This window comes from Delphinapterus leucas, chromosome 9 (assembly GCF_059928025.1).
Source record: "Delphinapterus leucas isolate spDelLeu-1000000601 "Yukka" chromosome 9, BTC_Dleu_Yukka2, whole genome shotgun sequence".
Classification (NCBI taxonomy): domain Eukaryota; kingdom Metazoa; phylum Chordata; class Mammalia; order Artiodactyla; family Monodontidae; genus Delphinapterus; species Delphinapterus leucas.
The window spans coordinates 64,396,714-64,421,082 of record NC_143137.1 but is presented as its reverse complement, the minus strand read 5'-3'; the positions used below and the strand labels follow the sequence as shown (position 1 = coordinate 64,421,082).

At 37.0% G+C, this 24,369-nt stretch overlaps 1 protein-coding gene across 1 annotated transcript in view; it reads left to right on the top strand.

Moving 5' to 3' along the window:
* The window catches only part of THSD7A (thrombospondin type 1 domain containing 7A), a 262,845-nt gene that overhangs the window by 217,044 nt on the left and 21,432 nt on the right, over positions 1–24,369 (top strand). The window contains exons 14-21 of the mRNA XM_089917089.1: positions 6,275–6,453; positions 9,091–9,096; positions 10,737–10,870; positions 15,041–15,194; positions 18,257–18,401; positions 19,765–19,880; positions 23,296–23,413; positions 23,933–24,078. Of these exons, the coding sequence (XP_089773215.1) occupies positions 6,275–6,453; positions 9,091–9,096; positions 10,737–10,870; positions 15,041–15,194; positions 18,257–18,401; positions 19,765–19,880; positions 23,296–23,413; positions 23,933–24,078 (998 nt within the window). The remainder of the gene's footprint in view (positions 1–6,274; positions 6,454–9,090; positions 9,097–10,736; positions 10,871–15,040; positions 15,195–18,256; positions 18,402–19,764; positions 19,881–23,295; positions 23,414–23,932; positions 24,079–24,369) is intronic.

The following is a 24,369-nucleotide window of genomic DNA, read 5'->3' as shown; positions in this document are numbered from 1 at the left end:
ACAGCTACCGATCTCTCGTGCCACAACTACTGAAGCCTGTGCACCTAGAGCCTGTGCTCTGCAATGGGAGAAGCCACCACAATGAGAAGCCCATGCACGACATTGAAGAATAGCCCCCGCTCACCACAACTGGAGAAAGCCTGCGTGCAGCAGCAAAGACCCAACGCAGCCAAAAGTAAAAAATAAATAAAATTATTTAAAAAAAAACAATGTTGAAATTTTCTGAGAAAATCTGTAAGTATTTAGCAGATATGAAGAGATACGCCTTCATATGTATAAAAAACAAATAAATATAAATGAAATAGCATTTCATTGCGGTTACATAAATTTACCTGAACACTTCACTATGAAAATTTTGATTGCCCAGTGTTGATCCATAACTTTTCATACATTGAATATAAGAATGTGGGTAGAACAGTCGATTATAGGAGTTTGGATATATACAGAGTAGTTTAGTTTCAGCAGCTTTTCAAGTTATCAGTTCTTAATATATAATTACAAAAGAGTATTCTGTTCATTTTGAAAATATTTTTAAATGATATTTTTCAGTATTTTCAAATCCACAGGGACCACAGTAGATCAAGTTCTAGCTAAGTGTTCTCATTCACGATTGCAGTCATGTGCATATAACACACATTTAAGTAGGAGAGATTTTTCAGGTCTCTTTTGAGATTAATCTAGATGTTTCAGATAGAGTGCCAGCGTTGCTCATTCACACAGCTGTAAATCAGAACCAACCAATATTTTCCACGTGCTTTCAACATGAATTCTTTAATCTATCAACAGTGCACCTTTCAACAGCACAATATAGTAATCGTGAGGGTTGCTGAAAGCTACTTTATCTGCACATTTATAATTCAAATGAATGAGGTGACTGGATATATGTCAAAGGCAGTAAGTCCTCTGGTTGCCACATAAAGCCTGCTAGTGCTCTGTATTCATTTCAACCTGAAAGCAGCCATCAGAATAGATATAGATACAAAAAAATACAATCAGAAGCCACGAGTTTGATTTTTCCATGTGTCAGGTTCAGTATTGAGCTACTAAAGGTTTTTTTATTTTTTTTTGCGGTACGCGGTCCTCTCACTGTTGCGGCCTCTCCCGTTGCGGAGCACAGGCTCTGGACGCGCAGGCTCAGCGGCCATGGCTCACGGGCCTAGCCGCTCCGCGGCATGTGGGATCCTCCCGGACCGGGGCACGAACCCGTGTCCCCTGCATCGGCAGGCGGACTCTCAACCACTGCGCCACCAGGGAAGCCTGCTACTAAAGTTTTAACACCCTAATTGTGAAGTCGTTTATTTTATTCCAGCATTCCTCAGGAGCCATAAATTGCTACAAGATGCCAGCAGTTTATTTAGCCTTAAAACGCTTCAAATGTTTCTGTCTTCTATCCCCCATGATTGTTTGGCGTTAATTGCCCTCACAAATGATCTTAGCAGAGAAGACAGGGGAATGCTTATCTAGCAGTTCACTAGTAGCATTAAGGGTTTTAATGGTACTAGATAAACATGACAGGCAATTATTGAATGTTGTTACACACTAGAAGATTAAAATGGAATGCTAAGCATTATACTCTTTTGCAGTTTTGTCTTTATCTCAGTGCCTAATTTGTACCTTTCAACAATTTAATAGATTGAGTTTTATTTGAGAGACGTCCTCTGGAATACTCTATTGGAAGATCCAACATAAAAATTTTATATCTGCTTACTTGAAAATACAGTGTGAATCAGACTAAACTCAGACGTGACATATTTCACCAATGCCGTAATACTTCAACAGATAAAATGGAAAGAAAGAATTTCCATTTATCTGTTACTCTGAAGTAGTGACATGAAAACTCATGTGATTCTATTTTCAACTATAATTACTGAATAACAAAAAGGTTAGAGGTTTACTTTTGCAGTCATTTTGATCTTTAGCAAGGTGGAAAATGCAATTCTAGAAATATTTCAATAATTTATTACCTTCGAAATACTAGTGTCCTTTAACTAAGCTATTGATAATATTTGGAAATAGTTGGGATTTCTTCTTAATTCATTGTCTTTTACAAACATTAAATAATCTGGTTACAGATGGCATTCATTTGGAAATGACTTTAGACATTTGTACAGTTTGATTCCATTTCTTAAACTATTCCTATGAAACACAAATTATTACTGGCCCTATCAGGAGTCACATTTTTAAGTGTCGCACACTTTATAGATTTATTTACTGGCTGTGTTGATTGAAAAGGAGAATGTGATTTGAAACATATTTTAACTCAAAATAGTGAGCTGGGCTTGTTTTCCCACCTCAAACTATACTTAAAGTCAAAGTATGAGCTTTAAGTAGGTCATGGTAATCTGTTTGAAGAACAGTTATGCTTTTCAAAATTTTGGTAAACACTATTGTAAAGTACTTTTTCAATTCTCTATTGGACTTCCCTCTGATTATTATCAATACTCCATTAACATCTTCTTTCTGTCTTCAGTGTCTCACAGCTGGCAAAGCCCCGGCTGACACATCTGCCCCCTTGAAGATTCTCTGAGACTAATTCCCACTTTTGAGCATTCTTCCATTGCATCCTGCTCTTCATACCAAATTCATGATCCCATCTTTTTAAAAAAGTTTTCTTTTATACTTACAATTTGCTGATATAATGTACATATCCTCTGAGGCATCAAATTCACTCCTAGGAATATGCCTAACAGAAATGCATATGTATGTTCACCAAGAGACATGTTCTAGAATGTTCATAGCAGTACAGTTGATAATAGCTTGCCATTGAAAAATACCCAAATGCTCACACACAATAGAATGAATTAAAAAAACACAATATAGTCACACAGTAGAGTACTATACATTAATTAGAATGAATAACCTTCAACAGCATGCAACAGTATGGATGAATCTCACATCACAACGTAGGGTGAAAGAAGGCTAGCACACATGGGTATGTGCTGTATGATTCCATTTACATAAATTTTTTTAAAGTAAAACAGTTCTAGATTGTAAGAAATCAGGGTAGTAGTTGCCCATGTGAGAAGAGGTAGTGATTGGAAGGCAACACAAAAGAGGGTTCTGGAGTAGTGTGGGTTTCATGCATGTGTTCAGTGAACTTTATACTTTTGAAAGATACACTTTTGTGTATCGAGACTACAATAAGTTTAAAACAGGTGATGTGTATATTTGACAAAAATATAGAAGATAATATAGAGAGAAATATACCACAAAACTACTTCTCACCCAGATTTTGCTGATTCTTCCTGTGTCTTACAACAGAGTTCCTTAATTTCAGTCCTACACACACACACACACACACACACACACACAGAAATAAGTACAAGTAAAACTGGTGAAACTTGAATAAACTCAATGGATTGTATCAATCTCAGTATCTGGGTTGAGATTATACTTTAGTTACCATTGTAGGAAACTGGGGAAAGTATGCAGGGGACCTCTCTATATTATTTCTTACAAATATATGTGTCTACAGTTAACTTAATAAGAAAATTTTCAATTAAAAAGAGAGGGAGTGATGAATAAACACAAAAAAATATATTAATTTCCAAAAATCAGGCACTATCCCAAAGGAACTGTATTATAATGTCTGGGGTTGCCAGAAAGCTGTACTTTTAACATGTGTTCCAGGTAATTTATAAAGCAAGGCTAGGATATACTATGTAGTAAGTTGGCTAGCTTTTTAACACTGTATCAAGTCAGGACACTTTGGGCACAAGCTTATAGATCAGATCTGTCATACTGGTTTTTAGGTGGTCTTATTTCACTGTAATAAAAGAAATCAGTGTTGGTTGGCTCTCTTTTAAATCTGCCTAGAATAAAAAGAATAAAATACTTAGGAGTAAGTTTAAGAAAAGAAGTGCAAGACATACACTAAACACTACAAAACATCCCTGAAAGAAATTAAAGAATACCTAAATAAATGGAAAGAAATTCCATGTACCTGGATTGTTAAGATAGCAATACTCCCAAATTGACCACACTATTCAACACAATTCCTATCAAAATCTGCCATTTGGGGCAAAAATTGACAAGCTGATTCAAAGATGTATGTGGAAATGTAAGGGACCCAAAACTTTCTTGGAAGAAAAAGAACAAAGGAGGACTCAGACTTCCTGATTTCAAAACGTACTACAAAGTGACAGTAATCAAGACAGTGTGGTGCTGGTATAGAGATCAGTGGAGTGATATTTAGAATCCAGATATAAACCCTTACATTTATAGTCAACTGATTATCAACAAGGGTACAAAAACAATTCACTGTAGAAAAAATAGTATTTTCCACAAATGGGCCTGGGGTAACTTGGTAATCACATACAAAGGAATGAAATTGGACTGCCTGTGTTTTAACATATACAAAAATAACTCAGAATGAATCATATACTTAAATATAAGAACTAAAACTATAAAACTCTTAGAAGAAAAAAATGGGTGTAAATCTTTATGTCCTTGGATTAGATAATGGTTTCCTAGATAGGACATCAAAGCACAGGCAACCGAAGTAAAAATAGATAAATTGGACTTCATTAACATTTAAAACTTTTTTTCTTCAAAGGACACTAAAATAAAAAAGACATAATAAGTTTTGACAAGCGTAGAAATTGGAACACTCATACCTTGCTAGTGTAATTGTAAAATGGCACAGTCACTTTGGAAAACAGTTTGGTACTTCTACAAAAAGTTAAATACACTCCAAGATATATACCCAAGAGAATTGAAAGCTTGTCCATACAGAAACTTGTACACAAATATTCACAGCATTATTCATAATATACAAAATGTGGAAACAATTAAAATGTCCATCAGCTGATGAAAGGATAAAAAAATATGATATATCTATACAATGGAATGCTATTTGGTCAATAAAAAGGAATGAAGTACTAACACATGCTATACCATAGAAAAATCCAGAAAACATTACATTAAATGAAAGAAGCCAATCATAAAACATAATGTTTGATTTGATTTTATAAATTGTTCAGAATAGGTGAATTCTTAGAGATATAAAGTAGATTAGTGGTTGCCAGGGAGGGGAAAATGGGAAATGACTGCTAATAGGTATAGGGTTTCTTTCTGTGGTAATGAAAATGTTCTGAAACTAGATGGTGGTCATGGTTGCATAACTCAGACTATATTAAAGACCAGAACGTGAGCTGATTTTTATAGTGTATAAATTGTGTCTCAATAAAATTTTTAAAAATCTACCTAGAGTTCCTAGCATAAGTTGTTTACATTATAATGATTTTCAAAATCGAATCTTTGATGTTGATGTAAAATGGTAAGAGCAGAGTGTTTTCTTGTTTCAAGAACAACCACTCCCCATAGTATGACAGACGACAACATTCAACTCTTGACCAGAGGAATTTTGCTCTTTCCACTTATTTGCCTTGAGAACAATAGTGATAAACTGGTACTGTGAAATGCCAAGTTGGTAGTGAGGGACTGGTCAAGGAAAATGCTCCCATTTCTCAAAAAAAATCTGTAGACTCTTAAGTTAATTGACTGTGTGATTTGATGGAATGAGTACTAGACTAGACCTCAGAAATCCTATCCCTATCTCTTACTGTGTGACCTTGCACTTGTCAGTTATCTCTCTGTATTTGTTTTCTTATCTGTCCAGTAGAGCATCAGTACATGCCCAATACATTTATAATATCTGCAAGAGAATCAAATGAATACAAGGTGTGAAGGTGCTTTGAAATTGACAGCACTATAAAAATATGAGGCATTGTTTATTTAACATCCTTCATTTTTCTTCCTCAGACTTGATTTTCAATGAAGGGGAACCATAAGGTGCTAAGTTAAATGGTTCCTTTTGAATATTGGTTGAGAGGGTCTGGCTTTCTTCTTGAGGAAGAATGTTGCATGGACTCAGACACTTGAACTTGTGTGACATTAACAGATAGGATTTTATAGAAAACTGTTATAATTTTTTTAATGTATCAGTCTGGCCACATGAGAATGATATGGCAGCAGACAGGTTATTGTCAATTAAACACGAGCTGTCAGGAAGTCAGAAATGTTGAAATATGGTGAGCATGAATCCTAAGCAGATCATATGACAGCTGCTCAGCTGTTATTTTAACAGAGTGACTGTATGTATGTGTTATTTTCCTGTAGAATTTAATTTGAGTCCCTAACGACAGAGACATCTCTGCATTTGCATGTTGCTGTCAAGTCAAACTTGGACCTTCTAAATGAGCTAGAATGGTGGGTAGTAATAGGCGAGTGACATATGGAGGAGATGGCTCTTGTCTCATTTTCCTCCACTCAGGTTACATTGAAGAGGCCTGCATCATCCCCTGCCCCTCAGACTGCAAGCTCAGTGAGTGGTCCAATTGGTCACGCTGCAGCAAGTCCTGCGGGAGTGGCGTGAAGGTTCGGTCTAAATGGCTGCGTGAAAAACCCTATAATGGAGGAAGACCATGCCCGAAACTGGACCATGTCAACCAGGTATTTTCTACCATTGGGAATATTGTAAAATATTTTCTAGGTGCACAATAATCTATTTTTTTAATCCAAAATAGAGAAGAATAAATAATAGACCCTGAATAAGAAATTTGACCCACTTTATCTTTAGAATGCCTGAGTAAATTATTAAAATCCCAAATCAGATAGATGATCTCTGTATTCTCAAGAGATTTATTTAGTACACTGTATTACATGTATGTGCATATTAATATAATTCAATGGAAATAAAAATGAAATCTACTTTTGAAATACTGTTAAGGTATTAATCTGTTATTATACAATAATTTGTGTGCTGAGAGCAAGATTGTCTTTTTCTGATAGATCCGATAGACTCTCAGAAAAGACATCTCAATTACCAAGTATATAAATTAAAATCAAAGAAAGTATATGGGTTTGGGTCTAAAATTGGGAAATATATTCTGTACATTTACTTAAGTTTGTTCAATATGAAATATGTTAAGAAAAAAATATATACTGGACTTCCTTGGTGGCACAGTGCTTAAGAATCCACCTGCCAATGCAGGGGACACGGGTTCGAGGCCTGGTCCAGGAAGATCCCACATGCCGTGGAGCAACTAAGCCCATGCGCCACAACTACTGAGCCCATGCTCTAAAGTCCGCGAGCCACAACTACTGAGCCCGCATGCCACAACTACTGAAGCCGGTGTGCCTAGAGTCCATGCTCTGCAACAAGAGAAGCCACCGCAATGAGAAGCCCGTGCGCCGGCCGCAACGAAGAGTAGCCCCCGCTCACTGCAGCTAGAGAAAGCCCACGCACAGCAACAAAGACCCAAAGCAACCAAAAATAAACATATATAAATAAAATAAATTTTAAAAAAAGAAAAAGAAATATAAAAATGGCATCAAAGTAACCATATGTTAATCTATCAATTTGGTGATTGGCCTTTTCAATCTCATGTGGAACTTTCTTTGACTTCGGATGCACACCTTGTTAGCGGCAGTTCATAGCTGTTACTCGTGTTCCATTGGAAATAAAATGTCTAATGGGGGGAATTGTGACTAGTTTAATGTAATATAAGATTCATCAGACAGTTATTGCCATGTTTGGCCTACATGTGAATTAACAAAGAGTGAATTTCACACAATATGTGTAGGTATTAAGATGTATGTTTAAATTTAAGTCACAAATGAACCAATTCATATGTATGAACTAAACTTAAATATGTAGGTATGTTTCATACGCACATAGATTTTCTAATTTTAATCTCCAAACACACTGCTTACCCATATATTTGCCTTCCCAAATTAATCTAAATTTGTTCATCACAATAAAAGCAAATTATAGAGAAAATAAAAATAACTTTTGAATAAATCAATTAAGGGCCAAGAAAGTGGAGAATTAAATTGCATAGAAAGTACTCCAAAAGAATGTTGATTTTTCCCCCCAAAGAAAAATTGCTGAACTTGCCCTTAAGTACAACTGAAGGTGAATAATATACTGCACTGCTGCCATCTACTGGTAATCGAGTTTCTCTGTCCTAGTGAATATTTCCAAAGAAGAAAATGCATGACCCCGATTAAACAGAATAACTGAAATGTAATGTTTATAATACAAAAGAATATTATTCTACAAGTTTTGAAATCTTGAATTTCCAATAGTAAATTTAAATTTTAATAAATTTTTATCCGATTCAAATAAATTCTACACATTTTCATACCTTTAGTGTGTATGTGAACAGCCAGATTTTAAAATTAAAATGAGCTATGTTTGCCTTAACATTTTTTAAATAGTGAATCTGAAGAAGTTCAAATTGATTGTACCAAGTTGTCCTTGCTTAAAAACTCTTTAACCTAAGCCATTTCTCTGTCACTCTGCTATAATCTAATGCAGAGTATGATAAGGACATCTGAGTATTTTTTATCAGCCTACTGGTGGTATATTGAGATATGAACAATGGAAAATCAAAGCTAAAACAAGAAATAATAGATTCCTGAATCTTTGACTTTGAGCACAAATGTTCTACATTAAAAAATAGAAACTTCTAGGGATTTATTTGTTAGTAAAATGTTAGGAAAGTAAAGAATATGCAAAGGTTTGTGTAAGTGTTGAAAATTGTAAATCATATAGATTTTTACTGCAGTTATATGTTCCTCAGTAATTAAGTCGTACTTTGCCTTGGAAATGATCTCTGAGGTTCCATTTTCCAGTTGAGGAAGCAAATCCCCATTTCCTCAGAAATATGGGTGGATGGATGGATTAAAGTCAATATATCAGTCAGTCAGTCAATCAATCCATAGATAGTCCACTCACAATTTGAACCACACGATATTTGCAGTCATATATTGATTCCCCATGATACGTATTTTGATGTCTACTCAGTTTGATTTCTTCATCCTGCCCATCAAATCCTTTCCTTAACTTGCTGTTTGCAATACTCATTTGTGTATTTTAATTTTAAACAGTAATAAGGAATTGGTTTTTCTCTTTTAAGGTCTAAGAAAGATGTTCTAATCATTTACCAAAAAAAAACCCACCTTTTATATATGGGTAATATTTGAAACTTAGAACATGAGTTCTTCTCATCAAATATACTTATCTTTGTTTAACTTATCTTTGTTTCTCTCTCTTTTCTTCATTCCTGGTGAACACTACTCCAGGCCCAGGTAAGAACTTTTAAACCTCATCGTTCATAATAGAGTGCTGTTTGTTTTCATTTTACTCCTGACATCAGAGAATGTATTTCTTTTCCTGCTATTTCTCTTATCTTTTATAGGGGAAAACATGTTTTCCATAAAATTTTTCTTCTGCAGCTCTTCTCTTTGTTTTCCTAGCATATTACATGTGTTTTCTCATTTTACTATCAGGGCCTAAGGTACAGGGATAGTGGAGAACAAGCATAATTCACCACCGTTGAAAAGGCAATGACCCCTCCTCTTAATGGTCGCATGCTTCTCGGAGAGGGAGAGGTGCAGGTGGGCTCAAAGCGGTAGCAGGAGGTGGCTCTGAACTGATTTGTATTCACTGCAGTGTAGGAGATTAAAATGAAAGCCATCAAAGGATTAGGAAAGGTGGCATTTTCCCTTCAGTTGTTCCCTTCCCCACAACTTGTAGGGTAATATTTTACTAAATACTAAAATAGTATTTAGTCCTATTTTAATACAGCACCCAACGTGAAGGTGATAACTTATGACAGTAATTACAGATTCTCACTCCAACAGTGCACACTTTTTATTCCTATGTGGAATAGGTCCACTTTATTCACTTTACTTGGATGTTTAGTAAAACTAAAATTTGCACAAAAGAATGGCTCCAGAGGACTATTTAAATCTATATTTTCTGGAATTAAATAGTTATATGAAATATTCATGTAGTTTGTGTGTGTGTGTGTGTATGTAAAATAGGAAATAAGAGTTATCATAGACTTTGAAATGATTTTAAGAGAGACATTTTTCTTTAATGGTTGAGTCAGCTCTGTTGCAGTAGATTATGGTCCTTTTTTTCATTTATTTAGTCATTCTTCTTTCTCATTGAGAAAAGAGCATAATTGGTTCATTGTGCTAAAAATCCTGAAACAGCCAACCACACCACCCCAAACCTGGGGCTGCAAGCCTTTATGGGCACCAGAGCAGAGACAATTTGCTTTGTTTTATGTGGCCCTCACTGCTTTGTACCTGTGTAATATGAGATCAATTTCAGACCTTGCTTCCAAGGTTTAGTTAGTTTTCAGATAGCTTTATTTCATATTCTATATCTTCTAATTTAGTTTCATATATGGAACACACACACAAAATTCTTATTGGTATACATACTTATTTGGAAAACAGGCCAAATTATACTTATTTGAAAACAGCTACTTTTATATGCTTACTTAATTCATTAATTCTTTTATTCATTTATTCATCTTACTCAACAAATCTCTATAGAATGCCTGACATATGAGCAAGCACCCTGGGCTAAGTATTGAAGACACATGAAACTGTGAACAGGACATATGGCCCAGGAAATTACAATACTATGTGGTAAGGGTCAGTCTAGGAAAGTACAGAATGTGTCTGATGTGGTCCATGAGGTCCAATCTCCAGCTGCAATGTGATAGAGGAGCAGCACAACACAACACAGCCGTACCCTCCACTGCTAGAACTCTCAAGAGATCCTCTGTATTCCTGTTTTAGAATAATGAACAGTAAAGGAAAGGCTTCAGAGTAGCTAAACAAGAATATCATGATAACTGTGATATGAAGTGTTCCCACTTACCTCATGGGGTTCCGTGAGGTGAGGTCATTGAGAACCGTGTGTGTTTCAGGTGTATGAGGTCGTCCCTTGCCACAGTGACTGCAGCCAGTACATATGGGTTACAGAGCCATGGAGCATCTGCAAGGTGACCTTTGTGAACATGCGGGACAACTGTGGAGAGGGTGTGCAAACCCGAAAAGTGAGGTAAGGCCAAGCCTAGTTACACAGAGAAGCAAAGGCACAGCCACCTCCCGATTTCTCATGTGCCAACATGAGCTTGCCCTCCTCCCAATCTCCTGAATGAAATTGTCTTCAATTTTATTTTTATGGCGTCTGTGTTCATAGAAAGCTCTAAAGGGATCTGCTTCCAGCAGCAGTGTATCATCCTCTGCCTTCTGATTTTAGGAAGCTTTGCTTCAAGGTACTCTTGCAGGGAAAGGGCTGCATATTGAATGCGAGGTGAATGAATGCAGATTTTCCAACCTCAGTAACTTCTTCCTTAAAGGTCAAATATATTTCTAACTGTATCTTAGTGATAATCTTTTGCAAACTCTTTATCCTTTGTATCAAACTGGCTATCTTTTGAATACTCCCATCTGCTCTAGGAAGCCTTCCCTAAACCTCCCCACTGGCTAGTGCCTCTCATTTGTTCCCTGAACCACACTGTCCGGTAGGGCAGCCACTAGCCACGTGTGACTGTTTCACTTTAAATCTATTAAAATTAAATAAAATGCATTTCCTCAGTCACACTAGACACATTCTAAGTGCCCGATAGCCAGAGGTGGCTAGTGGCAATTCTGTGAGCACAGTATTTACATTGTCATAGAAAGCTCTACTGAGCGGCCTTGTTCTATAATACCCCACATACCCCTCACTGTTTTGAAAGATCCATCTACATGTCTGTCCCCTTTATTAAATCCTGTTTCTCCAAACTGAGACCCTGTCATATTCACAGAACTTCCCTAAAACCTAATACAATTAAATTATTGTAATAATTGTAATACAATTAAATTAACTCATTAAATTATCCCTGCACCATCTACATATGATCCTTAAGGGTCTCAAACCTGGGAAGCAAGTATATGAGGCTTTATTATCTCCACTTTACAGAGTAGATTCAGAAGTACTTACTAAGTAGTGTGCTGAGAGCACACACCTAGTAAAGTGACAGCTGCATTCAAACTCAAGTCTCTCGTCACTCTTTAACTACAACCAGTTTCTTCTAACTCTGCTGGGTGACACACAGTAAAGAAAAACAGAAAAACATCCAAAACCTGACAACTCCTGTTGTGAAGAATCCCATTCTCACTCATGACATAATTTTTCATGAATTTAAGATTCCTATTTCTTAATCTGTTTCAATAGGAAAGTAGAACAAGTTAACGTTTATATCATAAAACCTTGGCACACTATGTAAAACATTTAATCCAGTAAAAATAGTCTCTATCTCTTTTTTCAAAAGCCCATCTGAACTCTCAAGTTATTTTATGGAGTAATTTTTAAAGGTGGATGAGGTGGGGTGGAGGTAATGAGTTAATAGGGAAACAGGGAAGAAAAAGACAGATTCTGTTTTCTACCAATCTTCTGCCAAATTTAAAATTTCTCTTTCAAATATAAAAATATTTTTCTTATATTAAAAATTTGATCAGGTTGTGTTTTTTGTTATTAAAAAAATTATAATAATGAACTTCTTTCGGCTTTCCCTTCGGCTGTGTATATGTTGCTTCTTTTTGCTTTGTGAATAGGTATTCTCAACATTTCCAAACACATCTTAAGCACAGTAACTTTTCTGGTCAACTTATTTTTCCAGTAAACATTTTTAATGCAAACAGAGAAAAGAGAAGATCAGTATTGATTGGAATTTCTGATTCTGTAATAATGTTTCTTTCTTGATTCAGTAGTATACCTCCCAAACCTTACCCTCTGCTAATTAAGGTCAAATGTCCTGTTAGATGCAAGCATTGGGTGACATTTCAGGAAGAGTCTATAAGAGAGCAGGTTTCAAAATATCTCATTCTTTCTCTTTTAGGATGGTGTGACATCAAAGACTGAGTAATAGTAGTGGTTTGCCCTGCTGGGAAGGAATATTTTTTCACTAACATTTTTGTAGAATTGCCAGCACATGATGATAATAAGAACCAAACAGATTTGGTTATTTCTACTGTTGCTTTTGAATTTTCTGCAGGCAATCCCCCCCCCCCTTATTGCTACAACTGTGGTGGGCATCTGGGCCCACCCTTGGCCTCCAACTTGGTGGTTGTTTTCTAAAATAGTTCAGTATTCTCACAGCATAATCCCTTCTCCTATGGAAAGGAGAAAAGGCCAGGAATTTGAAGAAAGCAAATGAACTTAAAGTGCTTCCCTTTGGGCTCAAGACTTGATCCAAATATTTATTCTATTCTACAGTGATAAAAGTATCATTAATACTAACTCAAATAAATAAAACATAATCTGAATATCAACAAGAAGGGTTTTTTAGCAATTGTGGCACATGCAAATGATGGAATTCAAATGTAATCATTAAAAATTATGTCTTAGAAACACAGTTAATAACACAAAAAGATTTTTATAATGTATTGTTGATGTTTTTCCTAAATGGTACAGATAGTAGGTGAAGTTTGCTCCTGTTTAATGAAATGAAAATATATGTTTAAATATAGTAGTCTGTTAAGAGTGGTTATCTCTGATAGAATGTAGTGAATTTGTATTATTTCTTGTGATTTTCCTAAAATGAATCTATTACCTGTATAGTAAAAATCGAAGGAAAAGAAATAGCTTTGAAAACAAAGTTTTATGCACATAACTACTTAATAGAGTATTGAACATCTGTCCTTAACTTTGAATCAATAGGTAATTTTGCAAGTTAATCCTTGTACATCATGTCAGGGCCTCACATTAACGTAATCTTTTCTTAGCAAATCCAACTTTGGAGATTGAACTGTCCCGTCTGCTCCGTCCTCTCATAGCTGCTGTCAACAGAACATTTTTAAAATGCCACTGAAGCTAGAACTTTTTTCCTGGGAAACTAAAACTCTCCCAGAGAAATTTATAATTTATTTTTTTCCTTCAACAATGAAACTATATAACTGTCTGTCTACATTTGCATATTTTTGTGATTACCTTTTATATATTATTCAATATCAAAAAAATGCAGAGGTGGGTATTTGTGTGGTGATTTTTCCAGCTTACAAACCCGGTTAAGACATAACCAACAGCTTAGTTTTCCAGTCTTTGAATGCGTTCCACAGGAAAACCACATTTCTCTTAAAATTAGCAGCGCTGTATAGAAACGTGATTCTGCAGGGGAGATCTGTGAAGATGCAATGTCCCTACTGATTGTAAATCCCTGAGAAAAGTTGACATTCCAGATATAATTGGTAATGTAATGCAACCAACAGTTTAAAACATTGCAGTGGGTTTGAGAGGCTTAAGAGCTCAAGCCTTCCTTTTCATCTCCTGCAATGCAGTTCTCTTCCCAAACCTATTAATTTGGTTGACCTTCTCTGAGTTACAAATGAGGGATAAAGTTTTTCTCTTCTATTCGAAAAGTGCCTTGAGAGATTATTAACTACAGTAAAAGTTAAGTCTGGTACTAGTCACATTAATTAGATTCCCAAGAGATGACTAAGGAGCCCTTTATGACTGCTTACAATAGAATGAAATGTAATAAAATGTTTGAATTTGTTCTGTTAAAAGGAAAACTAACAATAAAAAAGGTCAAGATATAGGAAGATCCCAACAACCACGTTTAGAGAATTTGTGCTATTATTCTTATGACTGTCTCTTCACTTCTGCCTTTCTTTTAAGGTTATCAGCAGATGGGAAGCGAAAATTACTTTTGAAATGACAAAACAACTTGATAAATGCCATCAGTTACTTTCTCAAAACCACTTACTGAAATCTCTCCCTAGGAGATTTCAGTGTGCCTTGTCTTCCATCATATATGAATCTGCCTTCTCCATGGAATTCACCGTTTTCCTCAGAAGAAAAACATGCATTATATTCCAGAATTGTAACCCATCTATGAGTATCTTTGGTGAACTCATTAGTTTCTGCATCATATATGGGTGTAAATGACCCTCTCCTTTAAGAGGAAGACACGTAGTTTATGTACACAGAGTGTATACACAGTGGCTATAACTTTAAAAGATTATGATACATGCAAGCATAGATTTTTAAATCATTAGCTATACAACTAGGTATGGGAGGCAGAGATCCTTTTACGTCTTTATGTTTGGAGAATTTTATTCATTAAATGCAAAGCTTCCCATCCCCCACCTCCATGGTGATGTCTTATGAAAAACCTTGTACCTTACGGGTTGGCCATTGTTCAGTTGTCCCAGTTCCTTCACTGATAGGTATGTTTTCTTCTAGATGCATGCAGAACACGGCGGATGGCCCTTCTGACCATGTAGAGGATTACCTCTGTGACCCAGAAGAGATGCCTCTGGGCTCTAGAGAATGCAAATTACCATGTCCCGAGGATTGTGTGATAACTGAGTGGGGTCCGTGGACCCGATGCACTTTGGTGAGACAATTAACCATTTATTAATGTAGAATTTGCTTAATTCCTTACCACTAAAGCTTTAAAAATATTATTAAGAGAATAATAGCTTGGTTACTAAATTAGTTACTAAATTAGTTACCAAAGCAAGGCATATTTTTGGCTACTTCATTCTTATGACTGTGCCATTTAAAATCAGCAATGTTTGGACTCACACTGAAACAGCTCGACCTCTTGTAAGCTTTATGCTCCTCCACCATCCTTCTAAACCCAGCACAGGCTTCAATAGCTGTGGCTCGTGGGATCTAGAGCGCAGGCTCAATAGTTGTGGCACAAGGGCTTAGACGCTCCGCGGCATGTGGGATCTTACCAGACCAGGGATTGAACCCGTGTCCCCTGCATTGGCAGGTGGATTCTTAACCACTGCACCACCAGGGAAGTCCCAAAATGCCTTTACATTTGCTTATGAATTCACAGCATGTTAAAAACTGCAGTGGTGATAATGATTCCCTCCAGGTAAAGGGAAAAAGAATGAAAATCTAGTAAAAATACTTTAATGGTGTCAGGTTATTATCATCCCTTGCTTTTTGCCCAATCCATTTAAAATTGTAGGCATAATCTTTCACACGGTAGGGGTATGGCAGAAGGAGTATTGACACTAAAACGCAAAAGATCCTGGTAAGAAAGGGAGTAGAAAGAAGAAAGCTGTGCATCAGTGAGTCTCTTTCCACACACTGACTCTTGAGTCTCTTTGGGCCTGGAAAGCCAGCTGAGAGTTTCCAATCACACAAAGCTTCTAGATTTCAGCAGCCCGTAGGGCCTCTTCCATGGGACCCTGGGAGGAGAGTCACTTGAAACAGAACTGGCTGATGATGTGGGAAATTTGGCTTACCCTTGTGCATCTTTGTAAAGCTGCACACTTCAGAATGGCATCAAATCATGGAAAAGATACATCTAATGTGGAATTAATTTGCTGAAATATAATATGGGACAGATACATGTTTTCAAGGAGGAATGAATTTTCTATTTCAGGGTTAACATTATTAAAGATGCTGATTAGCAGCCAACTGATAGAGCGGGAGCAAAACAGGGCTGGCAGTTGACTTGGATGCAGGTTAAATTGCAATTAAGAATCATCTGTTTCGGGCTTCCCTGGTGGCGCTGTGGTTGAGAGTCCGCCTGCCGATGCAGGGAACAAGGGTTCGTGCCCCGGTCCGGGAGGATCCCACATGCCGCGGAGCGGCTGGGCCCGTGAGGCGTGGCCACTGAGCCTGCGCGTCCGGAGCCTGTGCTCCGCAACGGGAGAGGCCACAACAGTGGAATCAGCTGTTTCACAAGCATATGCAAATGATTTTCTATTCTATTTAATTCCATAGCATCGTATTTTAAGTTACTGTTTCTGATCTTAGTAACCAAATGTTTTCAAAACAAGACTGTACGCGTAGGAGAATGGCAACCAGTCTTTTTAATTAGTGCTAAGTTGTGTTTGTGTGCATATATGTGTGCACATTAGGAAAATAAAGGTTGTATATAACTGGTTATTTAAAGTTCACCCTTAAAACCGTTTTTCAGGTCCTGTCAACTATATTAGATAAATAGATAGATTATAATTTCTGTATTAGTGATCTACAATAATTAGTATGACCATATGTATGTGTTTGTGTATGGATGATGTGATGTATCTATTAATATTTGACACATAGGCTCTTTTTCTCCCAGTTTTACTGAGAAATAATTGACAGACATCATTGTATGTTTAAGGAATATAGCATGATGGTTTGATCTACATATATTGTGAAATGATTACCACAATAGGTTCAGTAGCATCCATCTTCTCAAATAGGTATGATGAAAAGAAAGAAGAAAAGAATAAAGGAAAAAAATGTTCTGCTTGTGATGAGAACTGTTAAGATTTAGTCTCTTAACAGCTTTCCTGTACAACATACAGCAGTGTTAGCTACAGTCATCATGTTGTACATTACATCCCTACTATTTATTATCTTATAACTGGAAATGTGTACCTTTTGACCACTTTCCTCCAATTCTCCCTTCTCTCCTACCCCCACTTCTGGTAACTGTAAGTCTGATCTCTTTTTCTATGAGTTTTGTTTTTTCTTTTGTTTTTTAGATTGCACATACAGTGAGATCATACAGCATTTGTTTATCTCTGTCTGACATTTCACTTAGCGTGATGCCTTCAGGGTCCATCCATGTTGTCACAAATTGTAGAAATCCTCATGTTTTTATGGCTGAATAATATTCCACTGTATAATTATACTACAACTTATTTATCCATTCATCCATTGATGGACACTTCGGTTTTTTCCATATCCTGCCTATTGTAAATAGTGCTGCAATAAACAAGGGGGTGCAGATATCTTTTCAGGTTAGACACATCTCTTAAGCATTGTCGACTGAAGAAACACACACAGCTTAAAAGTTGCGAGTTAAGCTTTATTCGGGGATCTTACTGAGGATTATAGCCTGGGAGACAACCTTTTAGATAGCTCTGAGGAACTGCTCTGAAAAGGTAAAGGAGGAGCCAGGATAAACAGGAGTTTTTTGCTGGGAAAGAACATACAGTCAGACATCAAAAGATTACTGCTAATCACTAAAACAGACATCTCTAGTTAATGACTTTAGTGCTTTCCTGGGTATAGGAAGATGCAAGAATCTGGGCTTATTGAAATTATTCCCTAGACATATCTTAACTATCTTGGGTCAGTATCCAAAGCACAGAATGCTACCTCTTTTCCTCCATCCTGTTTCGCTCAGGGCACATCACCTGCAGCAGCTGCAGTGGCTGGTGCCTTGATCATTGTAGAACTGAGGCAGCAGACAACATTCTTTGTGTACTGGAATGGCAAACAACGTTCCCTGTTCCCAGCATCTTAGAGCTAGCTGGAACATCAGAAACTCATCCAACACCTTGATTTTATAAATGAAGAAACTGAGGCGTTATGAGATTGTTTAAGTTAGCCAGTGTCCCAAAGGTTCTAGCTCTTGCTCCAGTGCTCTCCCTAATACATTAGCTCTTGTGTGGCTGAGTATTCACCTTTCTGAGGAGCTATATTATTCTTTGTCAGCCTTGCAATCAAAGCAGTTTCCGGCAAAGGTCAGCTGATCCCATCAGACAACCTGCTGATGAAGGAAGAGCCTGCCCTGATGCTGTTGAGAAGGAACCCTGTAACCTGAACAAAAACTGCTTCCACTATGATTATAATGTAACAGGTATGTGAACAGTCATCTCCTTATAGAGTTAAAGGTCAAATCCCACGTCTGTCAGCTCAGCAGCATTTCCGGAAGTATTGTTCAACTCCATCTGCGTGCCTTTTGGACATGCTGCTTACTCTCCCAGAAATAATTCCGTATTAAATGAAAGAAATATTTATCTGCCTTATTTTTCATAAACATCAAAATAGAGAATGAAATTATCACACAAACATTAGCTCTTAAGGCAGACGGAGAATAGTCTAAGGGTTCCTACTTAAGCCACCCTCTCCCACTTTCAGAAGGTGCACATAAAAGGTATATCTTCCCATGGGTATCAGTTTATTGAAAGATGTCTTTCTTCTTCAGAATGTGTTTAATCACTGTGAATACTGGGACAACAATTCTTTCCGTGGGGGCAGTTCATAGGCACGATTAGTCTGCTGTAAAGACATCAGCAATCTTAAGCTTGCCAAGAAGTGCGTGAAGAGAATATAAACATTTCAGAGATATAAATATTATCAAAGGTGTAGGTGAAAAAAGATAGATGAGTGTTTTTTTTAGAAAAAAAAGGCTTATTCTAAATTCCATTTCTTTCCCAAACCCTCATCTCATACCATCAAGGTATATACTCTAGGAAAGAAGACTTTCATGGTTTGTATGACTTAGGGCAACACTGAAGCTAACTCTGGAATTTTTCCCAAGTAATTTTCACACCAAAATAAACCCCAGAAACTGTACAGTGACACACAGCAGTCAGACTGACTTTTTGTTCTTTTGGTTTTTCTCTTCAGTTTCCTTTCATGACACAATGAAATCACAGTTCTCTGGGGCATGCTACGTTACCCTGGAAAGAATTATTTTGCAAAAGATATATAATAAAGGGAATTAAATAAATATGGCCAAAGTGATTTTGAAATAAATAAGCGTACATTTTACAGTATTCTACAGTACGGACAGTAAGTGAAAGACAGTTTTATTTGGATATAACTACCTAAAGTACGAGCCATTAAAATTATGATTATTTTGCTTAAACAAAAATGTTGAAATGTAAATTTCTACTTCCGTTAGGAAAAAGGTTTTTAAATGACATTTGATCTGCAGGCCACAGCCATTTCTACAGTATCACCAAACAGCTAGCTAGCAAGATTGTCAGGGAGACATCTGCCTCAGGAATAGTCCCTGTAGCGATGTGCAACGCCAGCATTTCCATTTGACTCCAGATACGTTCAAAGCCGGGGCCCATACGCTCTGCGTGTGGGATGATTGATTGCGGGGCTTAGGAAGCAGTTGTGAATTAAATATGGGATTCAGGTCATCCGAGTTTCATTTGAAATCCGGTTCATGCATAGCCTTCTGTTCTGATATGCTCCCTTCCTTCCAGACTGGAGTACGTGCCAGCTGAGTGAGAAGGCAGTTTGTGGAAATGGCATGAAAACGAGGATGCTGGATTGTGTTCGAAGTGATGGCAAGTCGGTTAACCTGAAATATTGTGAAGAGGTGAGGGGATGCTTTGTTATGTCTTTGCGAGTAAATTCTTCCCTAATAATTTCAATTCATGCTGAGCCAAGTGACCTGACCAGCGCTTTATGCAGCTCGTTGCCAGCAGATGTTTTCGGCACTATTCAGAGGCTGCTAAACACTCTCTCGAAAAGAGACACTGTCCAACACTACTGATTTCTACACGTAATTTCCTGTATTTTGTTCTGCCTGGAGCCCAAAGGTATGCTAATTAGCCTATTCTGAAAGAAATGCTCGGGGAACAATAAGTAATCAAGGTGAATATAAAGGCAATAAATCTTAATCAGACCACTCATCATCTCTTGTAATTTCATATGAGTTTTGTGTTCCCTGGGACACCTGCCAAGAGCCATCATTCATTCTCTCTGTTGCACAACATTGATCGCGTGTGGTTCGGTAGCAGATTTTGATATTAGGATCTGATACCCAGCTGTGAGAGTCCAAGACTCAGGTCTGGCTAAGAGAGAGCTTGAAGTTCAAACAAAGGAATAGAGTCTGCCATTAGTGTCTTTTAGGTACAGAGAATTGTAACTGTTAATTCTCCAATTTACGAAAGTAATGTTATCATTTCGAACATGACCTTAGGAAACGCGAGAAAACATAGTTGTTGTCCTTCGGTAGTATTCACGAAGCTACACTTTGGGTTTTGATCATTTTGTCTGGTTTCCAGACCAAAAGGGCACTCACATTCCTGACAGATTTTGACTCCTCTTGCATCTGAGGCCACTGGGTTAAACATGAACCAAGATAAGCAACAGCCTCCACAGACCTGCAACACCCGGGAGGAACTTATAACCTCATTAGGGTTCAGTAGACTTGGGACCATGACGTCTGTCTACACATTCTAGGGGTTACTATAAGCTCGTGGTAAATTATTCAAACTCCTAAGGGAAAACTCAAAATGGAAATATTTTAATCCATTTGATATCTTTGATATTATCATGTGGACCTAATTTATCTGTATCTCTGTCCATGGGAACAGAGCTCCCAAGTGTGCTGAAAACAAATTGTTGAGTTAATAAATTGCTCTGTCATCTTATAACATAACTTAGTCAATTACTGCTTTAGATTGCATCAGAAATTTTATACCTGAATCAGTCTGGCTTTGAAACTAATAACATCGAAGTGATGTGATCATTACAAAAATAACATTATTATTAATGAACGTTATTATAGTTATATACAGGCTGGAGAGCTTTCTGTGGTCTACCTCTAGTTGGCTAATATGTCTCTTTTTTTGCAAGTGCACATGTAAGTGTCCTCCTGGGTCAGAATGAGATAACTATTAATAGCTCTGAGAGCTTTTAGAAAGCTAAACCCAAATCATACAAGACCAGTTTTTAAATATCTCATGACTACAGGACAAAGATATAAATAGGGCCTTTTATTTCTTAAGTGAAACGTGGGTAAAAACCTGAGAAATAATTTTAAGTATCCAGGAGCCTGGATAAATTTACTTTTATGTACAAATATTATAATGTTTGAATACTGTGATGACAGGGATTCAAATCATAACATTTTAGTAAACCCTGTATTCAGGGAGAGCAGTGCTACTCTCTGCGGGAATTGGATTGAACAACTCATATCCCATTTTATCCACCCTAAAAAGCAGTAGACTTAAATAATAGCCCTGAGAAAAGCTGGCTATCTTTTTTAACAGTAGATTGCCTACCTACTAATACATGTGCAAACCCTGAATTGAGTGTAACAGCAGTAGCTAACTCTTGCTGTTTCTCTAACAGCCCAAAAGAAAGATGGCATTACTGTCCAACAAAGAGGAAAATTAGGGTTAAATCCATCCAGCATTTATATAGCACTTTTGTCTTTGATGTTTTTCAGACATTAATTCACCAGATACCTAATAACTGGTTTCTCCTTTCCTATTTGTTTATCCCTGAACATATGTTTAGATAAATGATAGATTAGATAGATGATAGGATAGATAGATAGATAGATAGATAGATATAGAGAGAGAGGAGAAAAAGTAGCTACAACAAATTTAAGAGAAAAAGTAGTACAGAGTTGAAATGTCTTACTACTGGGTACCCAAAATATCTGTAAACAGACATCCTTTTTAACCCTCTAGCAAAATAAATGAGCCAGTAGTAGTTGAATTCTGTGGTTCAAAACCTTTCTCCATGAAGCTATTAGGTACCTTAAATTTAACACATCTTTTTTATCGTATCACCTTAAAACTTCTAATCTCCAGTGATTATAAGTGATTTAATTTAATTTTAAATTAAGTGATATGGTAAAAGTTTTCATACCAAATACTCAGCTTTGTCAAGTATTACTGATGGAGACTATAATGAGAGTGTTTACAGAGGGATCTGGTACCTAAATCGTCGATCTGATCCTCTCTCAGTGCATAACTTAGAGCCAAGAGTTCTACTTGAACCGCAACATAACATTTCAGGAAAACTTTCTTTTGCCATTTTCTGCTCTACAAATTAGACACTATAAACTTACTTTCATGCAGAAATAAAAAAGGTCTTGAAAATCCCCAAGGATGACTACTTTAAAAAATTGCACTTTCCTAAGAAGCTCTTATTTTTTCTATTTCAATGCCACTTTGTACCTTTGACTTTTTAAATGTTTGAATATACAGTGGATGAGTTTGAAATCTCATCCTTCATTTTAAGCGTAGAATACTTAAATAAGTAATGCTACTTAATGCAGTAAAATGCACAACATTATTATCTGATGAGAGACTAATGCCAAAGTAACAATTACACCACAGTTAGCTGCTGAGATCGGTTCTGGAAGAGAAAATCTTTTTAAAAAAATAATAAATGTATATAAAATATTCATAATAAAAATTCTAGTGACCCACCCCTCCTTTTGAGAGAGGTAGCTTACTTTAAAACTATTTTATATTATTTTAGTACATTATATTTTTGGTTTTGAGTGGCAACTGGTCTTTAACCTCGCTCTTTTTTCAGTTTGACATGCACATGTAAAAATAAATAATATCCCCCAAATACAATTATATATCTGTATAGTGCTGATATTCTTGCTTTTTAACTAATAGAAAATATTTGTGCTTCCACCTATTTATTCCTCCTTGAGGGAAATTCAACTAATTTGGAGATTAAATCTTCCTTTTTTCACTTTTTATATAAAAAATTCAACAATATATAAGTATACTGAGTAAATGGGCTCCTCTATTCATCCTGTTCCTTTTGCTCCCACTCTCCTGGATTGAACCACTTTATATTTTTAACAGTTTGGGTCTTTGTACTGCAGACATCTTTTTATTTTATTATGCATATTGCTTATTCTTCCTCTTCTCTCATCCCCGCTCCAATCTTGCCCTTCCTTCTTCCTTCCATCAACACTGCACTGTGGTCATGCCTTCCTGTCAGTACAAATAGATCTACCTCTATCCTTTCAGCTCGGCCTGGAGAAGAACTGGCAGATGAACACGTCCTGCATGGTGGAATGTCCTGTGAACTGTCAGCTTTCTGACTGGTCTCCTTGGTCAGAGTGTTCTCAAACGTGTGGCCTCACAGGTTTGTTTGTGCTTTATTTGGCATTAGACTGATGGTCAAGGAATATGAAATAAAATGTCCCTCTTGCTTTAAGTCATATCAAATAATCTACAGAAAGGTTGAATCAGGGTATCTGATTCAAAACATCTAAGCCTTACTTGTTCCTCTAATTTCGGAAGAAATGTCTGACGCCTTCTCCTAGTAAGACATATGCTTGGGCTTCCCTGGTGGCGCGGTGGTTGGGAGTCCGCCTGCCGATGCAGGGGACGCGGGTTCGTGCCCCGGTCCGGGAGGATCCCGCATGCCGCGGAGCGGCTGGGCCTGTGAGCCATGGCCGCTGAGCCTGCACGTCTGGAGCCTGTGCTCCGCAGCGGGAGAGGCCACAGCGGTGAGAGGCCTGCATACCACACACACACACACACACACACACACACACACACACACACACACACACAAAAAAAAAATATATATATATATATTATATATGCTTGCACAACTGTAGTGTATCACTGAGGTTGCACCACTTTGTATCTCTTAAAGGAAAAATGATCCGAAGAAGAACAGTAACCCAGCCCTTTCAGGGTGATGGAAGACCATGCCCTGCCCTGATGGAACAGTCTAAGCCTTGCCCAGTGAAGCCCTGTTATCGGTGGCAATACAGCCAGTGGTCTGCATGCCAAGTGCAGGTAACCAATCTCAAAAAGTTGTATGGAAGTGTGTATTCTTTATCTGGAGAGACTTGGTTTCAGAAATATTTTCAGAGCTTACAGATAGCATGTTTCCTGTTAAAGATTTTAGGTACCTTGCCATTTCATAACTGTTTAATTGGTTTCGATAACAAGCACTCCCTGTCCTGTATTTTAAAACCATTTGGAGACTGATTCATTTTAATGAAAATTTATTTGCCTGTCTTTGGCTAGAAAACAAATAAATTGTTCATGCTATGCTTTATAGCTACTGCCCTATAGGACTTCTTC